Raw genomic sequence first — 22,769 nt, forward strand, 5'->3', positions numbered from 1 at the left:
GTTGTCAATTCTACTTTTTCGGTAATCTAGCTTTGGAAATCCATACGATCATTGCTTAATGGAGGGAAGTACGCAACGGAGTATCCCAAGGCTCTGTTTTAGGCCCAGTACTCTTCAACGTCTTCATCAATGATTTGGACGAGGGGATAAATGGGGAACTCATCAAATTTGCAGACGACACCAAGCTGGCAGGAATAGCCAACACTCCAGAAGATAGGCTCAAGATACAGAAGGATCTTGACAGACTTGAACATTGGGCACTAGCTAACCAAATGAAACTCGATGGTGGAAAAAAGTAAGGTTCTACATTTAAGCAAGAAAAATGAAATGCACAGGTACAGTATAGGTGGCACCTTGCTCAATAGTAGTAACTGGGAGAGGGATTTTGGAGTCCTAGTGGAGAACCATTTAAATATAAGCCAGCCGTGTGCAGCAGCTGCCAAAAAAGCCAACACAGTTTTAGGCTGCATCAACAGAGGGGATAGAATCAAGATCACGTGAAGTGTTAAGACCACTTTATAATGCCTTGGTAAGGCCACACTTGGAATACTGCACTCAGTTTTGGTCGCCACAATATAGAAAAGATGTTGAGACTCTGGAAAGAGTGCAGAGAAGAGCAACAAAGATGATTGGGGGGCTGGAGGCTAAAACATATGAAGAACGGTTGCAGGAACTGGGTATGTCTAGAAAAAAGGACTAGGGGAGGCATGATAGCAGTCTTCTAATGTCTCGGGGGCTGCAACAAAGAAGAGGGAGTCAAGCTATTCTCCAAGGCACCTGAGGGCAGGACAAGAAGCAATGGATGGAAATTAATCAAGGAGAGAAGCAGCTTAGAACTAAGGAGAAATTTCCTGACAGTGAGAACAAATTAATCAATGGAACAGCTTGCCTCCAGAAGTTGTGAATACTCCAACATTGGAAGTCTTTAAGAAGATGTTGGATAGCCATTTATCTGAAATGGTGCAGGGTTTCCTGCCTAAGCAGGGGTTTGGACTAGAAGACCTCCAAGGTCCCTTCCAACTCTTGTTATTCTATTCTAATTGAGTTCGTCAAAATGTCCCTGTGTTCTTATATCAAGTTTTGTCCTTTAGGGATTGGAAAGAATGTTTGGATTTATGTATTGTTTACATATCTGGCCTGGTCATTGCAGCTCTCTGTAGGTTGATGATGCCAATAACATCTGGGCTAGGACAGATACAATTTGTTTGGATCTTTTTCCAGGGTACTTGGTGTTCTTTTTCACTGAAAAATCATTGCTTAACCTGGCCAGTTACATTGGGGTTTTGTGTAAACTGGCGATAAGTAAGCAGCGGAGAGCTTGTTTGACAAAAGAGCCCACGGAAGGGACCGCATCTGTGCATTTTTCAGGACTCTCAATTTCTAAATTGGGAGAGTTAACGGCACACACACTTTTATTCCCAGAACGGCTGCTTGCTCGGAAAGTAAAACAGGCGGAGGGATTCTACACTTCTCCCCATTCTTTCTTGCGCAATTCGTTTCTTCGGATTTTCCCACTGATTGTCTTTGGCAACTGTGGAACGAACTCCATCTGTTGGGCAAGAGCAGAAATGAGAGGGTGAGAGAGGACGTGTCGGTACATACAGCTGGAATGAATTCAGAAGTTTGCAAAAGTGTGCGACAATAACAAATATGTGTGACGCAGCTTTTCTCCCGGGGGGAATAACTGGCGTACGGCTTGCATCTGTTAAAATAATCACCGTGTTCCTAATTTGTGTGCCTCTCGGTATTCAAAACCTTGATTTATACCAGAAGTCCATAAACTTGGTGACTTTAAGACTTGTGTACTTCAACTCCGAGAATACTGGCTGAGGAATTCTGGGAGTTGAAGTCCACAAGTCTTAAAGTTGCCAACTTTGGAGACCCCCTGGTATAAAGGGTGGCTAGGGAATTCTGGAAGTTGAAGTACAAAGTCTTAAAGTTGCCAGCTTTGGAAACCCCTGATTTATATACGAATCAAAGCTAAGAAACAGCTTGAAAACATGGTTTGCATTAGGCCATGTTCTAGGCCCCAACAGCTGTTTTCCGGCTGTTCAGAAGCTTTCTTTGTTATCCATTTATTGCATTTGACATTTCATAAACAGGACAAAAGAATGGACATCTCGGTTCAAACTATCAAATCAGGCTCCTGTCAATTTGCCTTAATTTTTATTTAGTAGGATTTTAAACTGAGCCTTTGTGTTCTGAACTAGGGTTCCCCAAAAAGTAGGAAGCAGGTTCCTGGCCCTGACAAAACCCCTTTTATCAAACGCATGTGAATTCCTCTCCTTCACATTCATCAAAGGCCTGGCAAACAGTCCTTCAAAGTTGAAGTTATGACCACAGACTTTATCTAGCTTGGGAAGCTGCCATGTAAAGATTTTCCAAATGAGGTGCTGTGCAAGGAAAGATTTGGCACAGAGTCTCTGAGACCCAAGGACAGATCTTCATATTCCTGAAACAAACTAATGAATGAATTGTTTCCTGCAAAAGCCCACTCCCCTTTCACTCCTCTTTTATGTCCTATGGGAGGGGCCATTCACTGTCCATCTGCGGCTTTACTCCCGTCGACTCTGATTTCTTAGCTGTTCTGTTTTTCTGGCAACTCTGTGCATGCGCACACTGGAAACAGGCTCCAGCTGTTCTTCTGCCTCACTGCTGTCTGACTCCGAAGGCAGCTGATAACTGGCATACGGCCCTGGCCCCCTCTCTGCCTCTGACACAGAGCCCTCATCAGAGCCTTCTCCAGACTCCAGGACTGGCCCAGGTTCCTCCCCAATCTCCCCACTGTCCGACTCTCCTGCCAGCTCTGCTGGCCACTGGTGGTCCACAACATTTACCTACCAAAGAAGCTTCAACAACAGCATAGTGTGGTTTCAGAGCTGTGCCAAATGCTTTGAGTCTTTGTAAGGTTTCTTCTATGCCTGTTCTAGAGATTTCAGCGAGATGGAAACATTCCCTAAGAATCCTAGAATATTTTTTTATTGAGTGGAGGATATTTAGGATATAGGTAATCCTTGATTTACAATCATTTTTTTTAGTGATTGTTCAAAGTAATGCCACTGAACAAAGTGACTTATGACCGGATCATTACAGTTGCAACCATTCAAAAACGATGTGAAGAAATTCCAGGCAAGAAGCCAAAATAGCTACCGTGTTTTCCCGAAAATAAGACTGGGTTTGTTAAAAAGGTTTGTTGAAATATATTCATGACTGGGAGAGATATGGGAACAAGGCCAGCTGATGAATAGGCATAGCAGCTAAGTCAGCCAATGCGAGCTTCAACAGATCTGAATCTGTGCAAAGAATTGAAACCGAAACTTAAGCAGTCTGCTGCTCTGAGAAGTAAACTAGCAGTCTGTCTGGGCTTGTCTGCTGAAGTGAAACTCTTCTCTCTGCTGTACTGCTGCCTGTGTTTGCTTGTAACTACTACTACGTTGGAGAAAAACCTACACTGGTATTGTACATTTATCTTCATGTGTTAATATGTATATAAAGAAGTTAATGAATCGTGCTGCATCAGTTATCTGTGTGTGCTTCTGGATTTAAATTTATGCAACAAACTCAGACAATTTTTGCTCCAAAAGACGCATTGGGGATTATTTTCTAATTAGGTCTTGTTTTCTGGGAAATACAGTACTAAATACATCCGTCTGGTTGACGAGCTTAACTGAGTTTTATTTTGGGGGGGTAGGGCTTATACTATGAGCATCCTGAAAAAATCGTGCTAGGCTTGTTTTCTAGTTATTTCGGGGGAAACAGGGTAGATAAAGGCTAAGCCACATGGCTAAATCATGGCTTACCTTTCTAGGATACTTGTATGGGGCAGTGACCATCTTGACGTAGTCCTGTAGTTCCTTAATCAAGGCTTCTTGGTCGTGGGAAAGGTATTCCGGGGCTAAAACTACGAAGGCTTTCACCACCTTGAAGGTAAGAAATTGGATCAAGAGAATGACAATTTGAAAAAAAAACCTGGGCAGATTAAAAAAATGCGGAATTTGTACCACTGTAGCTAAAAGATGCCAAATTAAGTGTCTGGGGCGCAGCCACTTCTACTTTCCAACATTAAAACCTTGAACTTAAAAAGAAATTCAAGAGATGGTTTCTCTTAAAGGAAGATACAATAGCAAAGGGCCTCTTCAAATCAAGCATTTATTTTAAAAAGCTTCTTCGTTTTGTTAAGCTGTCCAGAACAACAATAAAGCAAAAATAAGTCTAATAATTTGAACATTCTATAGGCATTGATAGTTATTAACTTATCTCCTTGCAGCAAACAGCCTGATTAGCACAAGGGAAAAAAATCTGCTTCTGCCTCCCAGCAATTTGCCTCGTGGAGCAAACAGCAAGTTCCACTTTTAGTTTAAGCGGGCCTCCCGATCATCATCTGTTTCAGGCTGCAGGGATTGCTATTGCCTATTGCAGCTTCTGCAAGCCCCATTTTCCCCATTTGCTGCAAGGAGGTAAATTGCTGTGAGGCAGAGGCCAAAGGGTGGGGGACATTGGGCGAGTGGGGCTACTTTCGTTGTATAAGACGCACCCAAATTTTCACCCTCTTTTAGGGGGGGAAGGTGCGTCTTATACTCTGAAAAATACGGCAATTTCTTTCCTTCGCTAGAGCATTCAGGTTAATTGTTGACAAATCACCTTCGGCTCCCCAACAAGCCAAGCTAGAGTCATTTAACAGCCCTGTTGCTAAGCAAATAATTGGAGCGATGCACCGGACACTTGTGGCAAGGGAGGTCGTAAAATGGGGCAAAATTCCCTTCAACAAATGTCTTATTTATTAGCTTATTAGTTTTGTATGCCGCCCACTCTCGGAAGACTCAGGGCGGCTTACAATAAAAAAGGGAGGGGGAATATAAAAAATAATACAGCAATTTAAAATTACAACAACATTCATAACTTAAAGTGGGGCTGGATAATTCAACAGCCCCAGGCCTGCCGGAACAGACAGGTCTTAGTTGCTTTACGGAAGGCCGGAAGGGTAGTAAGGGTCCGGATCTCAATGGGGAGGTCGTTCCAGAGGGCCGGAGCTGCGACAGAGAAGGCCCTCCCCCGGGGAGTCGCCAGCCGACATTGGCCGGCAGATGGAATCTGGAGGAGGCCTAGTCTGTGCGATCTAATCGGTCTTTGGGAGGTGATTGGCAGGAGGCGGTCTCTCAGGTAGCCAAGTCCGATGCCATGTAGGGCTTTAAAAGTAATGACTAGCACCTTGAAGCATGTCCGGAGACCAATGGGCAGCCAGTGCAGCTCACGGAGGATAGGTGTAACGTGGGTGTACCTAGGTGCACCCACAATCGCTCGCGCGGCTGCATTCTGGATTAACTGGAGTCTTTGAACACTCTTCAAGGGCAGCCCCATGTAGAGCGCGTTACAGTAATCCAGTCTTGAGGTCTCCCTTAGTAACATAAATTTTGGGGCTCCACTGTGGTCTTAGCTCAGGGACCACATATATTTTGGTTGCATACGTTCAGCCTTCTTTACCTCACCACGGAGGGGGTCCGGGCTGCTGACCACAGCTGCTTCAACCACTGCATCATGTTCTATCAAAGCATTCTCCACTTCAAACGGTCCAATGCGGTATCTTTTAAGAGAGAGAGAGAGAAAAGGGAGAATTGAATTTCCTTGGCCTGTGAAGAATTCTTACAAGAAAAAGTAAAGGTTCCTTTCGCACATATGTGCTAGTCGTTCCCGACTCTAGGGGGCGGTGCTCATCTCCGTTTCAAAGCCAAAGAGCCAGCGCTGTCCGGAGACGTCTCCGTGGTCATGTGGCCGGCATGACTCAATGCCGAAGGTGCACGGAACGCTGCTCCCTTCCCACCAAAGGTGGTTCCTATTTTTCTACTTGCAATTTTTACGTGCTTTCCAACTGCTAGGTTGGCAGAAGCCGGGACAAGTCACAGGAGCTCCCTCCGTTAGGCAGCGCTAGGGATTCGAACCGCCAAACTGCCGACCTTTCTGATCGACAAGCTCAGCGCCTTAGCCCCTGAGCCACCGCGTCCCTTCTTACAAGAAAAGTGTTGTGTGATTGGGGCTCGGGTGAATTAACCTTACCCGGCAGAATTGATGATATCGTCTCTTCTCCCTACCAGCCAGATGTAACCATCCTCGTCTTGAAATCCTCGGTCCCCAGTGACGTAGAAGTCCCCACGGAGGGTCGAAGCTGTTCTTTCTTGATCATCCTGGATATGCAATCAACTCTTTAGAAAGATGTGACTCTGCCGACTTCCAGCAGTGTGGGACAGGGTAGAGATCGCGAAATGTTTCAGGTGCGATCATTTTAGGAGTTTCAATAAACAACCATATGATGCATTTACTCCTATCTAAGAGTAGATAGTTTCAAAATTCACGGCTGGATAAATATTTTGTGAAGTGTCTGAAGTCGCTGCCCAGCACTAAGGATAGAATAGAATAGGACGGGACAGGACAGGACAGGACAAGGAAAGAAGGAAGGAGGAGAGAATAGAACAGAACAGAACAAGGAAAGAAGGAAGGAGGATAGAATAGAATAGAACAGAATAAGGAAAGAAGGAAGGAGGATAGAATAGAACAGAACAAGGAAAGAAGGAAGGAAGATAGGATAGAACAGAATAAGGAAAGAATGAAGGAGGATAGAACAGAAGAGAACAAGGAAAGAAGGAAGGAGGATAGAACAGAACAGAACAAGGAAAGAAGGAAGGAGGATGGAATGGAATAGAACAGAACAAGGAAAGAAGGAAGGAGGCTAGAACAGAACAGAACAAGGAAAGAAGGAAGGAGGATAGAACAGAACAAGGAAAGAAGGAAGGTGGATGGAATGGAAGGGAATAGAACAGAACAGAACAAGGAAAGAAGGAAGGAGGATAGAATGGAATGGAACAGAACAGAACAAGGAAAGAAGGAAGGAGGATAGAACAGAACAGAACAAGGAAAGAAGGAAGGAGGATAGAACAGAACAGAACAAGGAAAGAAGGATAGAACAGAATAGAACAGAACAAGGGAAAAAGGAAGGAGGATAGGATAGAACAGAACAAGAAAAGAAGGAAGGAGGATAGGATAGAACAGAACAAGGAAAGAAGGAAGGGGGATAGGATAGAACAGAACAGAACAAGGAAAGAAGGAAGAAGGATAGAACAGAACAAGGAAAGAGGATAGTATAGAACAGAACAGAACAAGGAAAGAAGGAAGGTGGATAGAATTGAATGGAATAGAACAGAATAGAACGGAACAAGGAAAGAAGGAAGGAGGATAGAACAGAACAGAACAAGGGAAGAAGGAAGGAGGAGAGAATGGAATAGAACAGAACTTAAACCCTCTGCTAGCTCCATTCAGAGGCCCAGACTCCACCCCGCAAGGGATTATGGGGTCGTTAAATGAGGATGTCATGGTGGGACAGACCTTCTGCAACAGCGAGCATCCCTCCACGGTCTAATAACTCCCACAAGTTACACTCAAGTGACTTAATTGCCTTTCCCCCCCCTGATTTGCCCCCGGACGATCAACGCTTACGGTATATCGAGTGAAGAGGGAGAATGGTCGTGTTGGTTTAATGCGGAGAGCGACGTCTCCTTCTTTCCCAGGAGGTAAAACGTTGCCGTTTTTGTCTATTACCTTCAGCACAAAGAGCAAAATGAATTTCATTAAACAAGTGCAGGTGGGACCTCGACTTACAACAGTTCATTGCGTGGCACTGGAAAAAGGGACTATTTTCATACTTATGGCTGTTGTAGCATCCCCACAGTTATATGATTGAAATTCAGATGCTTGGCAAATTGACTCATATTTACGACGGTTGCAGCATCCCGGGGTCACCTGATCCCGTTTTACGACCTTCTGGCAAGCAAAATCAATGGGAAAGCTCTTCTGAGCGAGGCTTCCCAAGAGCAGGAAGGAAACTCCTGGTCCCGACAAAAACCCCTTTTATTAATTGACTGTGAATTCTACTCCACATCCAGCAAAGTCTTTCAAGGGAGGATTTACGGTCACAGACCTTCTCTGGCTTGGAGAGCTGCCAGGCCGATATCTGCAGATCTTGGCAAGGAATCTCGGAGAGTCACGAACCAATGAAGCGAACAAATGATCTCCTGCAAACTCCACTCCCCTTTCACTCCTCTTTTATTCCCTCTGGGAGGGGCCATTCATTGTCCACCTGTGGCTTTACTCCCTAGTCGACCCCTGTTCTTTAGCTGTTCCCTTCGTCTGGCAATTCTGTGCATGCGCACACTGGGAAGAGGCTCCAGCTGTTCTTCTGCTTCACTGATGTCTGACTCCGAGGGCAGCTGATAACTGACATACGGCCCTGGCCCCCTCTCTGCCTCCGACACAGAGCCCTCCTCAGAGCCTTCCCCAGACTCCAGGACTGGCCCAGCTTCCTCCCCAACCCTCCTCACTGTCTGAATGTGCCGCCAGCTCTGCTGGCAGGCCACAACACAAGCCATATTCACTTAACAACCGTGTTACTAACTCAACAGCCACAGTGATTCACTTAACAACGGTGGCAAGAAAAGTTATAAAACCCACTGAAGAAATGTCGCCTTTAGCGACAGAAATCTTGGGTTTCAACTGTAGTCATAAGTGAAAGACGACCTGTCCATTGGCTCAGAAAGAAACCAGTGTATAAACTAAAGAAACAGGTAAAAGTGCATTCAGCCTTACCAGTTGCTCCCTCTCTGCCTCCCCCCTCCCCTTTTCCTCGAGTATTAATGGATAACAATACCTGAGTATCATAGCTGGGTGTTGGTTTCCCCACGGAGCCTGGCTTGATTTTCATCCCCTTGAAAGTTCCACAAACCAGCACCTAATTCCAAGGAATGGGAAGGGAAGCAGGCTGAGAAGCAAATTGTGTAGAAACCGTTCAGGTGGCATGGGGGGAAGTATGTGCTCAGTGGCTGTAGGATCTCCAGTGAGGAGGCCGTAGGGAAATCCTCAAGAAAGCCCAATCACATACAGGGGACTCAATTAGTTAATCCCAACTCAAGGAACTTCCAAGAAGACAACACTCCTCCCAACCAAAACTGACGGAGAAAGTAGATAAACCGCAAACGCCACTCCCTTCTAGCCCTGATGATGTTACCTAGTTGGGTAATGAAAGGTCTGCAAGAAAACAACCAAGCTCAGAGAGCACCAAGGACCTCACAGTCCTCCTCCTCCTCTTCCTCCTCCTCCACCTCCTCCTCACCAGTGGTGGGTTTCAAATTTTTTTAGAACCTCCTCTGTAGGTGTCGCCTGCTTTGTGGGAGTGGCTTGCCAGCCATATGACCGGGTGGGAGTGGCTCGCTGGCCATGTGACTGGGTGGGAGTGGCTTGCCGGCCATGTGACTGGGTGGGCGTGGCCAACTTGTAAAATGTGGTGAAACTTACTTAACAACGCTCTTGCTTAGCAACCAAAATGTTGGCTCAGAAACTCTGGCATTTGAAGCACGCAAGTCTTAAAGCTGTCAAGTTACAAGACCCTTGCACCCCTAACCCTTAAAAAAAAAACCCCAGGGGTGTTCAAACTTGACAGCTTTAAGACTTGTGGACTTCAACTCCCAGAATTCCTCCTCCAGTCATGTCAGCTCAGGAACTCTGGCATTGAAGTGTGCGAGTCTTAAAGCTGTCAAGTTACAAGACCATTGCACCCCTAACCCTTTAGAAAAAAAAAAACCAGGGGTGTTCAAACTTGACAGCTTTAAGACTTGTGGACTTCAACTCCCAGAATTCCTCCTCTCGCTCTTCATCTTGATGATGTGCGGACAGGCGAGGGGAGGGAGGGAGCTGGAACCGGTTCTATACGGCACGGTAGATTTGTGGAACCTCTTCTATAGAAGAGGTTAGAACTGGCAGGAACCCACCCCTGCTCCTCACAAATCCCATTCTCTTCTAGCACTGATGATGTTACCTAGCTGGATCATGAAACGTCTGCAAGAAAACCACCAAGTTAAGAGAGGACCAAGGAAGTTCAACAGCTCAACCCTAATCTCAAACATTCTCTTCTGTTGGTACCATTTGTTGAACAATTCATGGGTCAAACTTTTCCTTCTACTGTAGTACCATCCGAGATAATTGGATTTGTCATGGGATGTTATTTAAAGAAAAAAAAAAAACTAGATTAAGGCGTGAAAGATGATGGTGATTTTAACCAACTCGCCATCTTTTCTCCCCAAAGAGCATTCAAAGCCGGGGTGAAACACTACCGGTTTGGACCGGTTTGCCCGAACCGGTAGTAAAAATTGCTATCTGTTCGGGTGAATTGGTAGTTTCCAACGATCAGCTGTGACGCGCGATTTTTATTAGCTAGAATCATCGCTAATCTAAATTGCTTGGTGTAGCGGATTCCCTCCCCCCCCTGCTTTGTAGGCATGCTCAGTAGAACGCTCCGCCCACCCACCTGAACGTCATCACATCCAGTTTTTGACACTCCACGCATGTGCGGGGGTCCTGCTCATGCGGGGAGGTGGCGCGCGTGAATGAAGCGAGCAAGCGCGCACATGCGCTCACATTTGCGAATCGGTAGCGAAGGTAAGTTGATTTCACCCCCGACTCAAAGCTCTTCACATGTTTACCAGTAGAGTGTCCTCCATGGACAAAATAGCTTACCGTTTCCGTCTGCCCGTATCCTTCGTAGATGTCCAGGCCGGTTTCTGTTTTCCACTGGTCCATCACTTCGGGATTGATCGCTTCTCCCGCACTCAGGCAATGTTTGAGGTTCTGGAATTTATAACTTGGAATAAATGAAGAATAGCAGAGAAAGGAAAGAGACGGTTTTTAAAAGGTAAGCTCTCAGGCTGATTTAACAATTGACTTCTTGAGTTGGCTGTCTAGATTTTGCAAAAATTGGCATGGGTTGTTTGCTTGGAAAAATCATCCTTGTTTGGATGAGGGTGGGTCAGAGGTGGGTTCCTACCAGTTCGCACCAGTTCGGTAGAACCGGTTCGTCAAATCTACCGAACCGGTTAGAAGAGGTTCCACCAGAAAGCAGGCCACACCTACAGAAGAGGTTCCAAAAATTTTTGAAACCCACCACTCACACACAAACACAGACAGACAGACAGACAGACTCACACAGAGAGAGAAAGAGAAAGAAAGGAAGAAAGATAGAAAGAAAAAAAGAAAGAAAAAGTGAGAGAGAGTGAAAGAAAAAAAGGAAAAAAGGACAGAGAGACAAAAGGAAGGAGAGAGAGAGAAAGAGAGAGAATATGGCCGGCAAGCCACTCCCACCAGGTCACATGGCTGACAAGCCACTCCCACAAAGGAGGCCACACCCACAGAGTAGGTTTGAAAATGTTTTGAAACCCACCACTGAGGTGGGTGTAGGATGACTCACCGACCTGCGATTTTAGGACATATTATCTCCCTCCCACCAAATGCTTTGGTTCAAAATGAAAAGACACATCCAGAATCTTTTCTTTAAAAGAAGGGTTTGGTTAACAGATGCTTTCTCAATGCTTAAAATGTTTAGGCTTCCAGCTGTTGTGGCCAGAGGAGCTGGCAGCAGATTCGGACAGTGAGGAGGGTTGGGGAGGAACCTGGGCCAGTCCTGGAGTCTGGGGAAGGCTCTGATGAGGGCTCTGTGTCGGAGGCAGAGAGGGGGCCAGGGCCATATGCCGGTTATCAGCTGCCTTCAGAGTCAGACATCAGTGAGGCAGAGGAACAGCTGGAGCCTGTTCCCAGTGTGCGCATGCACAGAGTTGCCAGAAAAACAGAACAGCTAAGAAATCAGGGTCGACTTGGGAGTAAAGCCACACCTTGGAGGTGATTGGCCCCTCCCATAGGAAACAAAAGAGGAACACACTGGTTGACTCCTGTTCTTTAGCTGTTCCCTTCGTCTGGCAATTCTGCGCATGCGCATACTGGGAACAGGCTCCAGCTGTTCTTCTGCCTCACTGATGTCTGATTCTGAAGGCAGCTGATAACTGGCATAACGGCTCTCACCCCCTCTCTGCCTCCGACACAGAGCCCTCCTCAGAGCCTTCCCCAGACTCCAGGACTGGCCCAGGTTCCTCCCCAACCTCCTCACTGTCCGAATCTGCTGCCCGCTCACCTGGCTGCTGGTGAGTCACAACAGGTGTTGCCTCCACCAAAATACTGCCTCGCTGTGATGTGTGAGTCCAGCTGAGGCTTCCTGGGGCTTGTTCCCAACTCGTGGTTTAAAAGAGCCAATCTCGAAATGCCTTACGTTTACAAATTGTAATTATCACTTTACCTGCTTATGTTATGTTGGACGAGCATCCGATAAACAGTTGGCGCGGAACAGAAGGTAGTGATGGGAAACCTGGACAACATCTAAATGATTAGAAAAGATAAAAACCAGATAATGGGATGCACCGTTGTCTCAATACAACCTGAAAAGAAGACGCAACCAGCGCAGGTCAAGCTGCTCCGAACGTGGTTAAGGAAGCTAACAAACCACGATTGCAAGGGGGGTCACAACTTACTGTTTTGCTCCTGTATCTGGTTACTGTGAATCTCTTAATGGTTAAATAAACTTTGGAGTGGTTGCTATGATTGAGCTGACAATATACTTGACACCAAAGAATGGAGGCCTTTGAACTCTGGTGCTGGAGAAGACTCCTGCGAGTCCCTTGGACTGCAAGGCCATCCAACCGGTCAATCCTAGAGGAGATCCACCCTGACTGCTCTTTAGAAGGCCAGATCCTGAAGAGGAAACTCAAAGACTTTGGCCACTAATGAGAAGGAAGAAGGACTCCCTGGAGAAGAGCCTTATGCTGGGAACAATGGAGGGCAAAAGAAGAAGGACTGCAAGGCCATCCAACCAGTCAGTCTTAGAGGAGATCCACCCTGGCTGCTCTTTAGAAGGCCAGATCCTGAAGAGGAAACTCAAAGACTTGGGCCAATAATGAGAAGGAAGACGGACTCCCTGGAGAAGAGCCTCATGCTGGGAACGATGGAAGGCAAAAGAAGAAGGGAACGACAGAGAATGAGGTGGCTGGATGGAGTCACCAAAACAGTCGGCATGAGCTTCAATGGACTCCAGAGGAAGGTAGAGGACAGAACGGCCTGGAGGAACGTGGTCCATGGGGTCACGATGGGTCGGACACGACTTCACAACTAACAACAATATACTTGACACTTACTTCAAGGACAAGTTTAGAATCAAAACGTGGCATGTGATGGATAAATATGCCTGCCCCTTGGCTCCAGGGGGCAAAAACGCTACTCCATGCAGATTTCGCCCAGCCCGTGTCTGAAGTGTTCCACATCAGGTCGGAGGAAGTCAAATCAAGCCAATACCTAAATGACAGGAAAGTGTATTCAAATATCACCTGCCAATCAAAGAGAACATCTGTAGCTCAGGGTTGAACTGTGGGATCCCAGGTGCCCTCTGAACTTGGTGGTTGCTGACCCCCTGGCTTGGGACAATTTGACGAACTGTCAGCCTCTGCTTCGCTTTCTTACTATCGGCTGCCATAGAAACGGGGAGGGTGGGGGGCACGGTATTTGGGATGGGAATAAATGGTACAGGAGTGATATGGAAAAGGGAGTTATCTTCCTCACCATCTTCTGCGCATGCTGGTCAAGGCCAACCGTCAATACCAACCGTCAATACCAACACGATGGTGCCTTTTGGAGAATCACCCCACGTGACACCTAAGGGAGTTGCAGATTGGACACTGGGGTGGGGCTGTTGGAGGGAGGGGGCTGGCTTAGCATTTGATATGTACTTGTTCGCGCCTTCCTGGCTCAGATCTTGCTTTGCTTTCGCTGCTATCTTTTCCTAACCGGTAGAAGTATTTTAATTCCACGAACAATGGCGTTAGGGGACTTCTTTCTCGTGACCCGTCAAAACCGCGCTCAACTAAACCACGCCCAATTAAACCGCGTCGCTGACGTCATCAACAGGGCGACAACAGCCAGCGCGGAGAAAGAAGGGCGCTTTAAATAGCGCTTTGAAAGCAAGCCGATTCAACTTAAGGTAAGGGTTAGGTTTAGGGTTAGGTTTAGGGTTAGCTTTAGGGTTAGGTTAAGGGTTAGGGTTAGGTTTAGGGTTAGGGTTAGGTTTAGGGTTAGGTTAAGGGTTAGGTTTAGGGTTAGGGTTAGGATTAGGATTAGGGGGGTTAGGTTTAGGAGTTAATTTTAGGTTTAGGGTTTACAGCGTGCTTCTGTCTCCACGCTGTTGTCGCCCTGTTGATGACATCAGCGACGCGGTTTAGTCGGGCGCGGTTTAGTCGGGCGCGGTTTTGTGGTGGAACCCTTCTTTCTTGGTTATTGAGGGAGGCATGCCTGACACAAGCCAATCAACATCCATTGAGGCAACTCGCAGGCTCTTCCCTACCTTCCAGTGAAGTCAAGTCCAATTCCATGGCTCCCGTGGGAATGCTCGGTCATTTTCGGAGCTCCTGTCGTACCGCTAGTGAAATATATGGCCATCAGATCACTGCTTTTCGTGGCCGCACAAGTGTGCTCTGGAGACGCAAGCCTGTGTAGAACATTGTGCATGAGCCCACTATTAACTTCAACAGCGGATCTCTTCTTGGCGCTCATACCTTTCGTGGGAACGCAAATCCAGACAACGGATTGTTTTATCTATTCAACTTCTACCCCACCTTTATTATTTTTAAAAGTAACTCAAGGTGGTGAACATGTGCAACACACTTTCCTCCCCCTGTTTTCCCCACAACAATTGTGTCAGGTGGGTTGAGCTGAGAGAAGACTGGCCCAAGGTCACTCAGTTGACTTTCATGCCTAAGACGGGACTAGAACTCACCACCTCCTGGTGATTGGCCCAAAGTCACCCAGCTGCCTTTCATGGCTAAGGCGGGACTAGAACTCACTGTCCCCTGGTGATTGGCCCAAAGTCACCCAGCTGCCTTTCATGGCTAAGGCGGGACTAGAACTCTCAGTTGCCTGGTGATTGGTCCAAAATCACACAGCTGCCTTTCATGGCTAAGGCGGGACTAGAACTCTCAGTTGCCTGGTGATTGGCCCAAAGTCACCCAGCTGCCTTTCATAGCTAAGGCGGGACTAGAACTCTCAGTTGCCTGGTGATTGGCCCAAAGTCACCCATCTGCCTTTCATGGCTAAGGTGGGACTAGAACTCACTGTCCCCTGGTGATTGGCCCAAAGTCACCCAGCTGCCTTTCATGGCTAAGGCGGGACTAGAACTCTCAGTTGCCTGGTGATTGGCCCAAAGTCACCCAGCTGCCTTTCATGGCTAAGGCAGGACTAGAACTCTCAGTTGCCTGGTGATTGGCCCAAAGTCACCCATCTGCCTTTCATGGCTAAGGCGGGACTAGAACTCACTGTCCCCTGGTGATTGGCCCAAAGTCACCCAGCTGCCTTTCATGGCTAAGGCGGGACTAGAACTCACTGTCCCCTGGTGATTGGCCCAAAGTCACCCAACTGCCTTTCATGGCTAAGACGGGACTAGAACTCTCAGTTGCCTGGTGATTGGCCCAAAGTCACCCAGCTGCCTTTCATGGCTAAGACGGGACTAGAACTCACTGTCCCCTGGTGATTGGCCCAAAGACACCCAGCCTGCTTTCATCACTAAGGCAGGACTAGAACTCCCAGTCTCCCAGTTTCTATCCCGGTGCCTTAGCCATGAGACCAAATTGGCTCTCCCTGTCCATCCTGCATTCCTCAATTATTACAGTTTATGCACTGCAGGCTGGGGAATTGTGGGCGTTGTAGTCCACGTGCCTGAAAGCTGCTAAGGTTGAGAAACGCTGGAATGGGAAGGAATGCTTCTGTCGGACCAATCTGACTACTTACTCCAACATATTGCTGAAGCTCATCCAGCCTTCTCTGGGCTCCTTGGACACCGTGAACTTCACCTCCAGGGATGGGCATTTGGAAGCCACCATGTCCACCGCAGGAGCCAGGGAAGAGTCCGTGATGATACACTTGGCTTTGGAAGCCTCTAAGCGGTGGTGGAGATCTTTCGCTGTCAGCTGTGTGGTTCCAGGAATCAGCACAGCTCCTAAGAGAAGAAATTAGGGACCCTCCTAAGATGTCAGCCTCTTCAAGGGAAGAAGAAAGAGGTAAGGAGAGGTGGGTGGAAAGGAGAGAAAGAGAAGGAGAGGTGGGTGGAAAGGAGAGAAAGAGAAGGAGAGGAGGGTGGAAGGGAGAGAAAGAGAAGGAGAGGTGGGTGGAAAGGAGAGAAAGAGAAGGAGAGGAGGGTGGAAAGGAGAGAAAGAGAAGGAGAGGAGGGTGGAAAGGAGAGAAAGAGAAGGAGAGGAGGGTGGAAAGGAGAGAAAGAGAAGGAGAGAGGGCAGGAAGGGGAAGAGAGGGGGTAGGAGTAGGGAAGAGGCAAGGGAAGAAGGAAGGGGAAGGAGAGGAGGAAGGAAGGAAGTAGAGAAGGAAGGGAGGGAGAAAAGAAAGGGAAAATAAGGTAGTGTTACAACAGGCGCCAGGGATGGTAAACAAAGCAACCCAAACTTTATATTATAACCTTTTAAATGGAATAACAATAGTATAAGAATGGCAAAGAAAAAGAATAACCATGTGAATGTATATCTATAATTGTATGTAAGAGAATAAATGACAGTAAGAATATATAGCACAATATAGGTAAACAATATTTTGTTATAAATAGCTAAGTATAAATAAATATAGAATAGCACATAAAAATGGATAACGATTAAGGGGACCATGAATGCAAGATAGAAATGTATAGAAGGGAAAACACTAACTGCAAAGAAACCGATACGGAACTGCTGTATGATATACGATGGAACTTCTTGTTCCTATGTTGTTTTAAGCCATGTGTTTGTTTTTGTTGATGTGTTTATGTGTTTAAAAAAAAAAAAAAAGATCTCAGCCTCTTATCGCTTTGGGCATTCAGACATTGCAGGGTAATGAAACATCTGGAAGAAAAGGCCAGAGAGCATCAAAGGGGAGGGAGGGAGAGAGAGAGGGGAAGGAAGGAAGGAAGGAAGGAAGGAAGAAAGGAAGGAAGGAAGGAAGGAAGGATGGATAATATGTATAATGCAATGTTTCTCAACCAGGAGTTGAAATCCACACATCTTAAAGTAGCCACGGTTGAGAAACCCTGGTCCAATGTATTAGCCGATGCCAGCAGGAAAGAGATTCTGGTTCTGGTTGCCTGCCCAAAAGGATCCTCCTCCTCCATTTGGTCAAAACTCAAGCTGGTGCGTGGGACATTGTTACTTCTCACCTGTACGGATGCAAGCCAGGTTCAGGAGCCACCATTCAGGAACACGCGGGAGAATCACCACCACTCTGTCTCCTTCCCGCAGGCCCCCCTGCTCGGAGAGCACCGCGGCGGCTTTTTGGGATTCCAAGGCCAGCTCCGCAAAGCTCCACTTCACTTGGGTCCCTTGCTCACCGACCCACCAAAGAGCAGGGCTGGGGTCCCGCCTTCCTTCCTGGGGGAAAGAAGTCAACCATGAGAGGAATCGGATCAGATCTGGAGAGCTGCCACTGCAGAGGTGGGTTCCTACCAGTTCGCACCAGTTCGGTAGAACCGGTTCGTCAAATCTACCGAACCAGTTAGAAGAGGTTCCACCAGTGGACCCGGAAAGCAGGCCACACCTACCGAAGAGGTTCCAAAAATTATTGAAACCCACCACTCACACACACACACACACACACACACACACACACACACAGAAAGAGAAAGAAAGGAAGAAATAAAGAAATAAAAAAGAAAAAAAGAAAAAAAAGAGAGATGAAAGAAAAAAAGGGACAGAAGGAGAGAGAGAGAGAGAAAGAAAGAAAGAAAACACATGGCCAGCAAGCCACTCCCACCAGGTCACATGGCTGGCAAGCCACTCCCACAAAGGAGGCCACACCCACGGAGTAGGTTCGAAAATTTTTTGAAACCCACCACTGCCCAACACGTTATCCCTTAATGATGATCCCTTGTGCAAAAGATGGGGGGGTGGGGGTGGGGGGAAACCATACCTTTTCTGCCAGGGCCCAGCTGTCCACCACATCTTTGGCAAAATTGAAATATTCCGGCACCTCCGGCTTATACTGTTCGCAAATGGATTTGTAGTCTGTGAAATTCTGAGCCACCAAAGGGATTTTGGCTTTGCTGAAGCTTCTGGAAGAAAAGAGGCAGAGGGACCGCAGGATCCTAGCAGCTGAGACGTTGCACCTTATTGTCAAAGTGACACAAGCCATCCTGGTCTCATCTGCCTGGCCTGTTTTCTGTCAATCACCGCCTATCTGAAATGCAGAATGGAAATGTCCCGATTGGTTTATTATAGCCTTTTTAGAGCAGAGCAAAACTGCACTTCCTTGTGGTTTGCCTCTCTGCTTTTAATTAATCTTATTGCATAACCTGTCACTCGTTGGGAATTTCCAACGTTTTAAGAGAAACAAAACAAGAAGAAGGATCAAAAAAAGGAGGATATATGTTAAATTGAAAGATGTTTATTGAAATTATAAATACCATCAACATAACATGGAGCTTGCTCAGAGGTTGAAATACACCAAGTAAATGAGATGAAGAATGTGGAAGAGGGGAGACAGGTAAAGGGAAGAAGAGAGGGTTAGGAGAGAGGGCAGAGGGGAAGAGGAGGCAAGAAAGGAGGAGTGGAAAGGGGAGAGAGGAGAAGGAGAAAGGAAGTAGAGGAAAGAGGGAAGAAAGGAGGTAGGGAAAAGGAGGAGAGAAAGGAGGAGTGGAAAGGGGAGAGAGGAGAAGGAGAGAGGGAGAGGAAGTAGAGAAGAGAGGGAAGAAAGGTGGGGAAGGGGAGGAGAGAAAGGAGTGAAAAGGGGAGAGAGAAGGAGAGAGGAAGAGGAAGTAGAGAAGAGGGAAGAAAGGAGGTAGGGAAGGGGAGGAGAGAAAGGAGGAGTGGAAAGGGGAGAGAAGAGAAGGAGAGAGGAAGTAGAGAAGAGAGGGAAGAAAGGAGGTAGGGAAGGGGAGGAGAGAAAGGAGGAGTGGAAAGGGGAGAGAAGGAGAGAGGAAGTAGAGAAGAGAGGGAAGAAAGGAGGTAGGGAAGGGGAGGAGAGAAAGGAGGAGTGGAAAGGGGAGAGAAGAGAAGGAGAGAGGAAGTAGAGAAGAGAGGGAAGAAAGGAGGTAGGGAAGAGGGAGGAGAGAGGGAGAAGAAAGTGATGGATAAGGTACAAATATGATGTATGGAGAGCAGAAGAGCCAATAATTGATTTTGGGAGTTGATGGTAAGATGAATTGATGTAAACATTTAATAAAACATAATAGATGTTGGCTATGTAATAGTATACATGTGATTTACATGTTACGAAATGAAAAAAATAAAAAAACTTGATAATTAAAAAAAAACACGAGGAAGGATCGCCAGAAGAAGGAAGGAGAAGGGAAATTGCAACGCATGCTCTTGTTGGCTTGTTTAAGTAGCGTAAACATTTAGAGCTGTGGTGGCGCAGTGGTTAGAGTGCAGTACTGCAGGCTACTTCCGCTGACTGCCTGCAATTTGGCAGTTCGAATCTCACCAGGCGCCAGGTTGACTCAGCCTTCCATCCTTCCGAGGTGGGTAAAATGAGGACCCAGATTGTGGGGGTGGGTGGGTGGGGCAAGAGGCTGACTCTGTAAACTGCTTAGAGAGGGGTGTAAAAGCACTGTGAAGCAGTATATAAGTCGAAGTGCTATTGCTAAGGATTACGAAAGGCAGGGGGCAATCCCAGATCTGCAAGAGACTTGAATTTTGTGCTCCTTATTTTTCTCCCATGACTGCCAACATGAAAGAAATGGTGTGGGAATCAACTGATAAAAATGCTGGCAGTTGGATCTGCATAAAACCGTTGCAAGCAAAGTTCTCTTGGCATTGTGACATAGGAGACCAAACAGCAACTGAATATGCTGCCAAGGCTGAATGTAGTAACAACGCTATGTAAAATATGTGCTAACTTGGCAGAGAGCTCCAACCTTTTGCAAGCCACATTTGGGATTTACAAACCTCTCTGAAGGCGAAGCCAGCTGGTGTGCTACAATACCAGGAGTCCTACCTGTAGTAGAAGAGAGGGAAGGAGAGAGGAAAGGAGAGAAAGATTGGGAGGGATAGAAAGAGGAGGAGAGAGGGCATGAAGGGGAAGAGGTAGAGAGGAGTAGGGGAGAGGAAGGGGAAGAAGGGAAGGGAAAGGAGAGGGAAGGGAAGAAGGGAAGGGGAAGGAGAGGAGGAAAGAAGAAAGTAGAGAAGGGAAGGAGGGAGAAAAGGAAAGGAAATTAGGGTGGCGGCAAAATAAAACAGGTGTATGGGATGGCAAGCAAAGCAATCCCGATCATATATTTTAATTTTTTTCATATGGAAAAATGAATGTTTAAAAGTGATAACATGTGATAAGAATAATAACCATGAGAGTGTATACTTGTAAATATGTGTGTGAGACTAAATAATAATAATAAAAACTTTTTACAAAAAGAAAGCCGAGCACTCCTCCACTTCCGGCCACATTTGAGTCCCAGCTTTCTGTTGCTAAAAAGAGAACATTTGTTACGCGAGTTTTGCCCCCCATTGTGCGATTTTTCTCGCCGCGGTTGTTAAGTGAATCGCAGCAGGACTTCGGTTGGTCAGGCGGTTGTTAAGCGGATCTGGCTTCCCCGTTGATTTTACTTGTCGGGAGGTCGCCAAAAGCCATAGCAATAGCAGTTACACTTATATACTGCTTCATAGGGTTTTTAGCCCTCTCTAAGCGGTTTACAGAGTCAGCATATCGCCCCCACAGTCTGGCTCCTCATTTCACCCACCTCGGAAGGAGGGAAGGCTGAGTCAACCTTGAGCTGGTGAGATTAGAACCGCTGAACTGCAGATAACAGTCAGCTGTAGTGGCCTTCAGTACTGCACCCTAACCACTGCATCACCTCGGCTCCATCGCCTGACCCCAGGGACGCTGCCACCGTCATAAATAGGAGTCAGTTTTCAAGGGTCTGAATTTTGATCATGTGACCATGGGGACGATGCAAAGTGTGAGAAATGGTCATAAATCCTTTTTTCCTCAGCGCTGTTGTAATTTAGAACGGTCCCTAAACGCACTGTCGTAAGTTGAGGACTGCTTGTAAATTGACGTGATTATAAAGGGCAGATTATCATTTTAATAAATCTGCAATTCCTCATGTTCTGGAGATATCCCAACCTAGTCAAGTTGCTTCTTTGAATGCGGGGGGAACCATTTCTTTCCTCCAAAATCCAGAAGTCTGTCTGATTTGATTGACATTTGCTATTGCCAAAAACTCTTGGTCTAAAAAAGCGTCTATTTCCGCTTCAGCTCCAAAAGGAAATCTGAAGAAAATTAGGAACTATTCCCGCTGTGTTTGGAACAACTGGAAATCCATTCCGGAAAACAAAACTTAAAATTAGACTGTTTATAATGTCAGAAGATCCTAACTGGAAATGGACATGCTGTGGACGATCACAGAAGTTCTCAGTGCACTTGAGGAATATGATGCTTAATGGACAAAGTTATTTTTAATTTAAAAAGTCAGATCTGCTGAAAAAGGAGCCAGAAGAAAAAAAAGACAAGCGTGTCAAATGCCATCTCGGGAGCCAATTTTCTTCTTTTAACAGCCACGCAATCCGCAGAGAGATCTACCTCTCTGATCCCTGCTTCTAAAGCATGTAATATAGTGTATCTGGAAAGGAAGAAGACCTGAAATCAAATCTCTTTCCAGCCCTATGTTCATTGAGGGACTCTTTACCTTCTCAGAAGGTCTCAGCTTGATCTGCCCCAGAAAACTACAAGCAAAAGGTAAGGTAAAGGTTCCCCTCGCACATCTGTGCTAGTCGTTCCCGACTCTAGGGGGCGGTGCTCATCTCCGTTTCAAAGCCGAAGAGCCAGCGCTGTCCGAAGACGTCTCCGTGGTCATGTGGCCGGCATGACTCAATGCCGAAGGCGCACGGAACGCTGTTCCCTTCCCACTAAAGGTGGTCCCTATTTTTCTACTTGCATTTTTTACGTGCTTTTGAACTGCTAGGTTGGCGGAAGCTGGGACAAGTAACGGGAGCTCACTCCGTTACGCGGCGCTAGGGATTCGAACTGCCGACCTTTCTGCTCGACAAGCTCATCGTCTTAGCCACTGAGCCCTTATAAACGAAAACACAAATGCTTATCCCAAAAACTATATGAAATCATCATAATTCTGAACATGAAATAAGAGCTGGATTTATTCTCTTACCTTCTTGAAAATTCAACAGGTAGTTGGAATTCTGTTGTTGCTTATTTTTTCAGAGAATGTCCTCTTCTGGATTCATGGAAAGCCAATTGACTTTAAGCCCCCACCTCTTTACAGGAGCTGCAAGGAAGTTAATCCCACTCAGGTAAAATGAGAAAACTCAGCTAAAAACTCACAAGAGCCGAAGCAAACATCTCGAGGACTCAGCCACCATACAAATGTCCTCTCTTTCCACCTTGGAAACTGTCCAGAGAAGGAGGTGGAGGGTTTTTTTTCCTAAGGTGTGAAGGACACAGTATGTCACGCAGGTATTTTTGCTCCAGGGGAAAACTGGTCGGGCATTTCTGAAGCAATCTGCAACCTTCCACCGGTGCCAGCTAGACGAGGAATTGCAGAAAAGGTTGGATAAAAGAGGTGGCACCACTTTTAAGACCATACACCCTTTATTATAAAGGACCGAAGGAGTATATGAATCAGTTGTAGCTATTTGCTTTTATTATGAATTGCTTATGCTACTACATCCGTGTTATTGATTAAACTGTTGTCCTTCTGAGTTCAGTTCCAAGTGGGGGAAAGGGCACTGGAAACGTGGAGGCTGCTTGGAAAGATGGTTTTGATGGGGGACAGGATCACACAGCTTGAGCTCCTGAGCAGAAAAGGGGGATCCCATGCTTCCAGATGTTGGGTTGAATCTCTTTTAATTGAATTGAATTCTAATTTGATCTTTTATCCACCTGCT

At 46.5% G+C, this 22,769-nt stretch overlaps 1 protein-coding gene across 2 annotated transcripts; it reads right to left on the minus strand.

The window, feature by feature from the left end:
• Positions 1–1,394: 1,394 nt before the first annotated feature.
• On the minus strand, positions 1,395–22,212 carry LOC148042694 (acyl-coenzyme A synthetase ACSM3, mitochondrial-like). 2 transcript variants are annotated; one of them, XM_087728591.1, is made up of 15 exons: positions 22,034–22,212; positions 19,821–19,869; positions 17,845–18,111; positions 17,096–17,306; positions 15,691–15,898; positions 14,252–14,395; positions 13,053–13,209; positions 12,161–12,240; positions 10,555–10,678; positions 8,693–8,773; positions 7,486–7,587; positions 6,052–6,179; positions 5,482–5,581; positions 3,801–3,920; positions 1,395–1,549 (listed from the first exon to the last, which is right to left on the minus strand). In XM_087728591.1, exons 3-15 carry the CDS (start codon positions 18,064–18,066, stop codon positions 1,463–1,465), a joined length of 1,764 nt encoding a protein of 587 aa, XP_087584717.1. In that variant the 5' UTR covers positions 18,067–18,111; positions 19,821–19,869; positions 22,034–22,212; the 3' UTR covers positions 1,395–1,462. The 2 variants fall into 2 exon arrangements, with proteins under 2 accessions (XP_087584717.1, XP_087584718.1); XM_087728592.1 differs by lacking the exon at positions 19,821–19,869.
• Between the last annotated feature and the right edge of the window lie 557 nt (positions 22,213–22,769).

The sequence above is a fragment of the Thamnophis sirtalis genome, unplaced genomic scaffold (genome assembly GCF_051295495.1).
Source record: "Thamnophis sirtalis isolate CommonGarterSnake01/CBP01778 unplaced genomic scaffold, rThaSir2_p1.2 scaffold_14, whole genome shotgun sequence".
Taxonomy (NCBI): Eukaryota; Metazoa; Chordata; class Lepidosauria; order Squamata; family Natricidae; genus Thamnophis; species Thamnophis sirtalis.

Bases quoted from the DNA above. Each gene is read 5' to 3' on its own strand.
- LOC148042694 (XM_087728592.1), bottom strand. From the start codon at position 18,066: ATGGCTTGTGTCACTTTGACAATAAGGTGCAACGTCTCAGCTGCTAGG. The intron at 15,899-17,095 runs GTGAGAAGTAAC...TTCTTCTCTTAG, and splicing joins CCTGGCTTGCATCCGTACAG to GAGCTGTGCTGATTCCTGGA. The intron at 14,396-15,690 runs GTAAGTAGTCAG...TGTTCTACACAG, and splicing joins AGCTTCAGCAATATGTTGGA to GCTTGCGTCTCCAGAGCACA.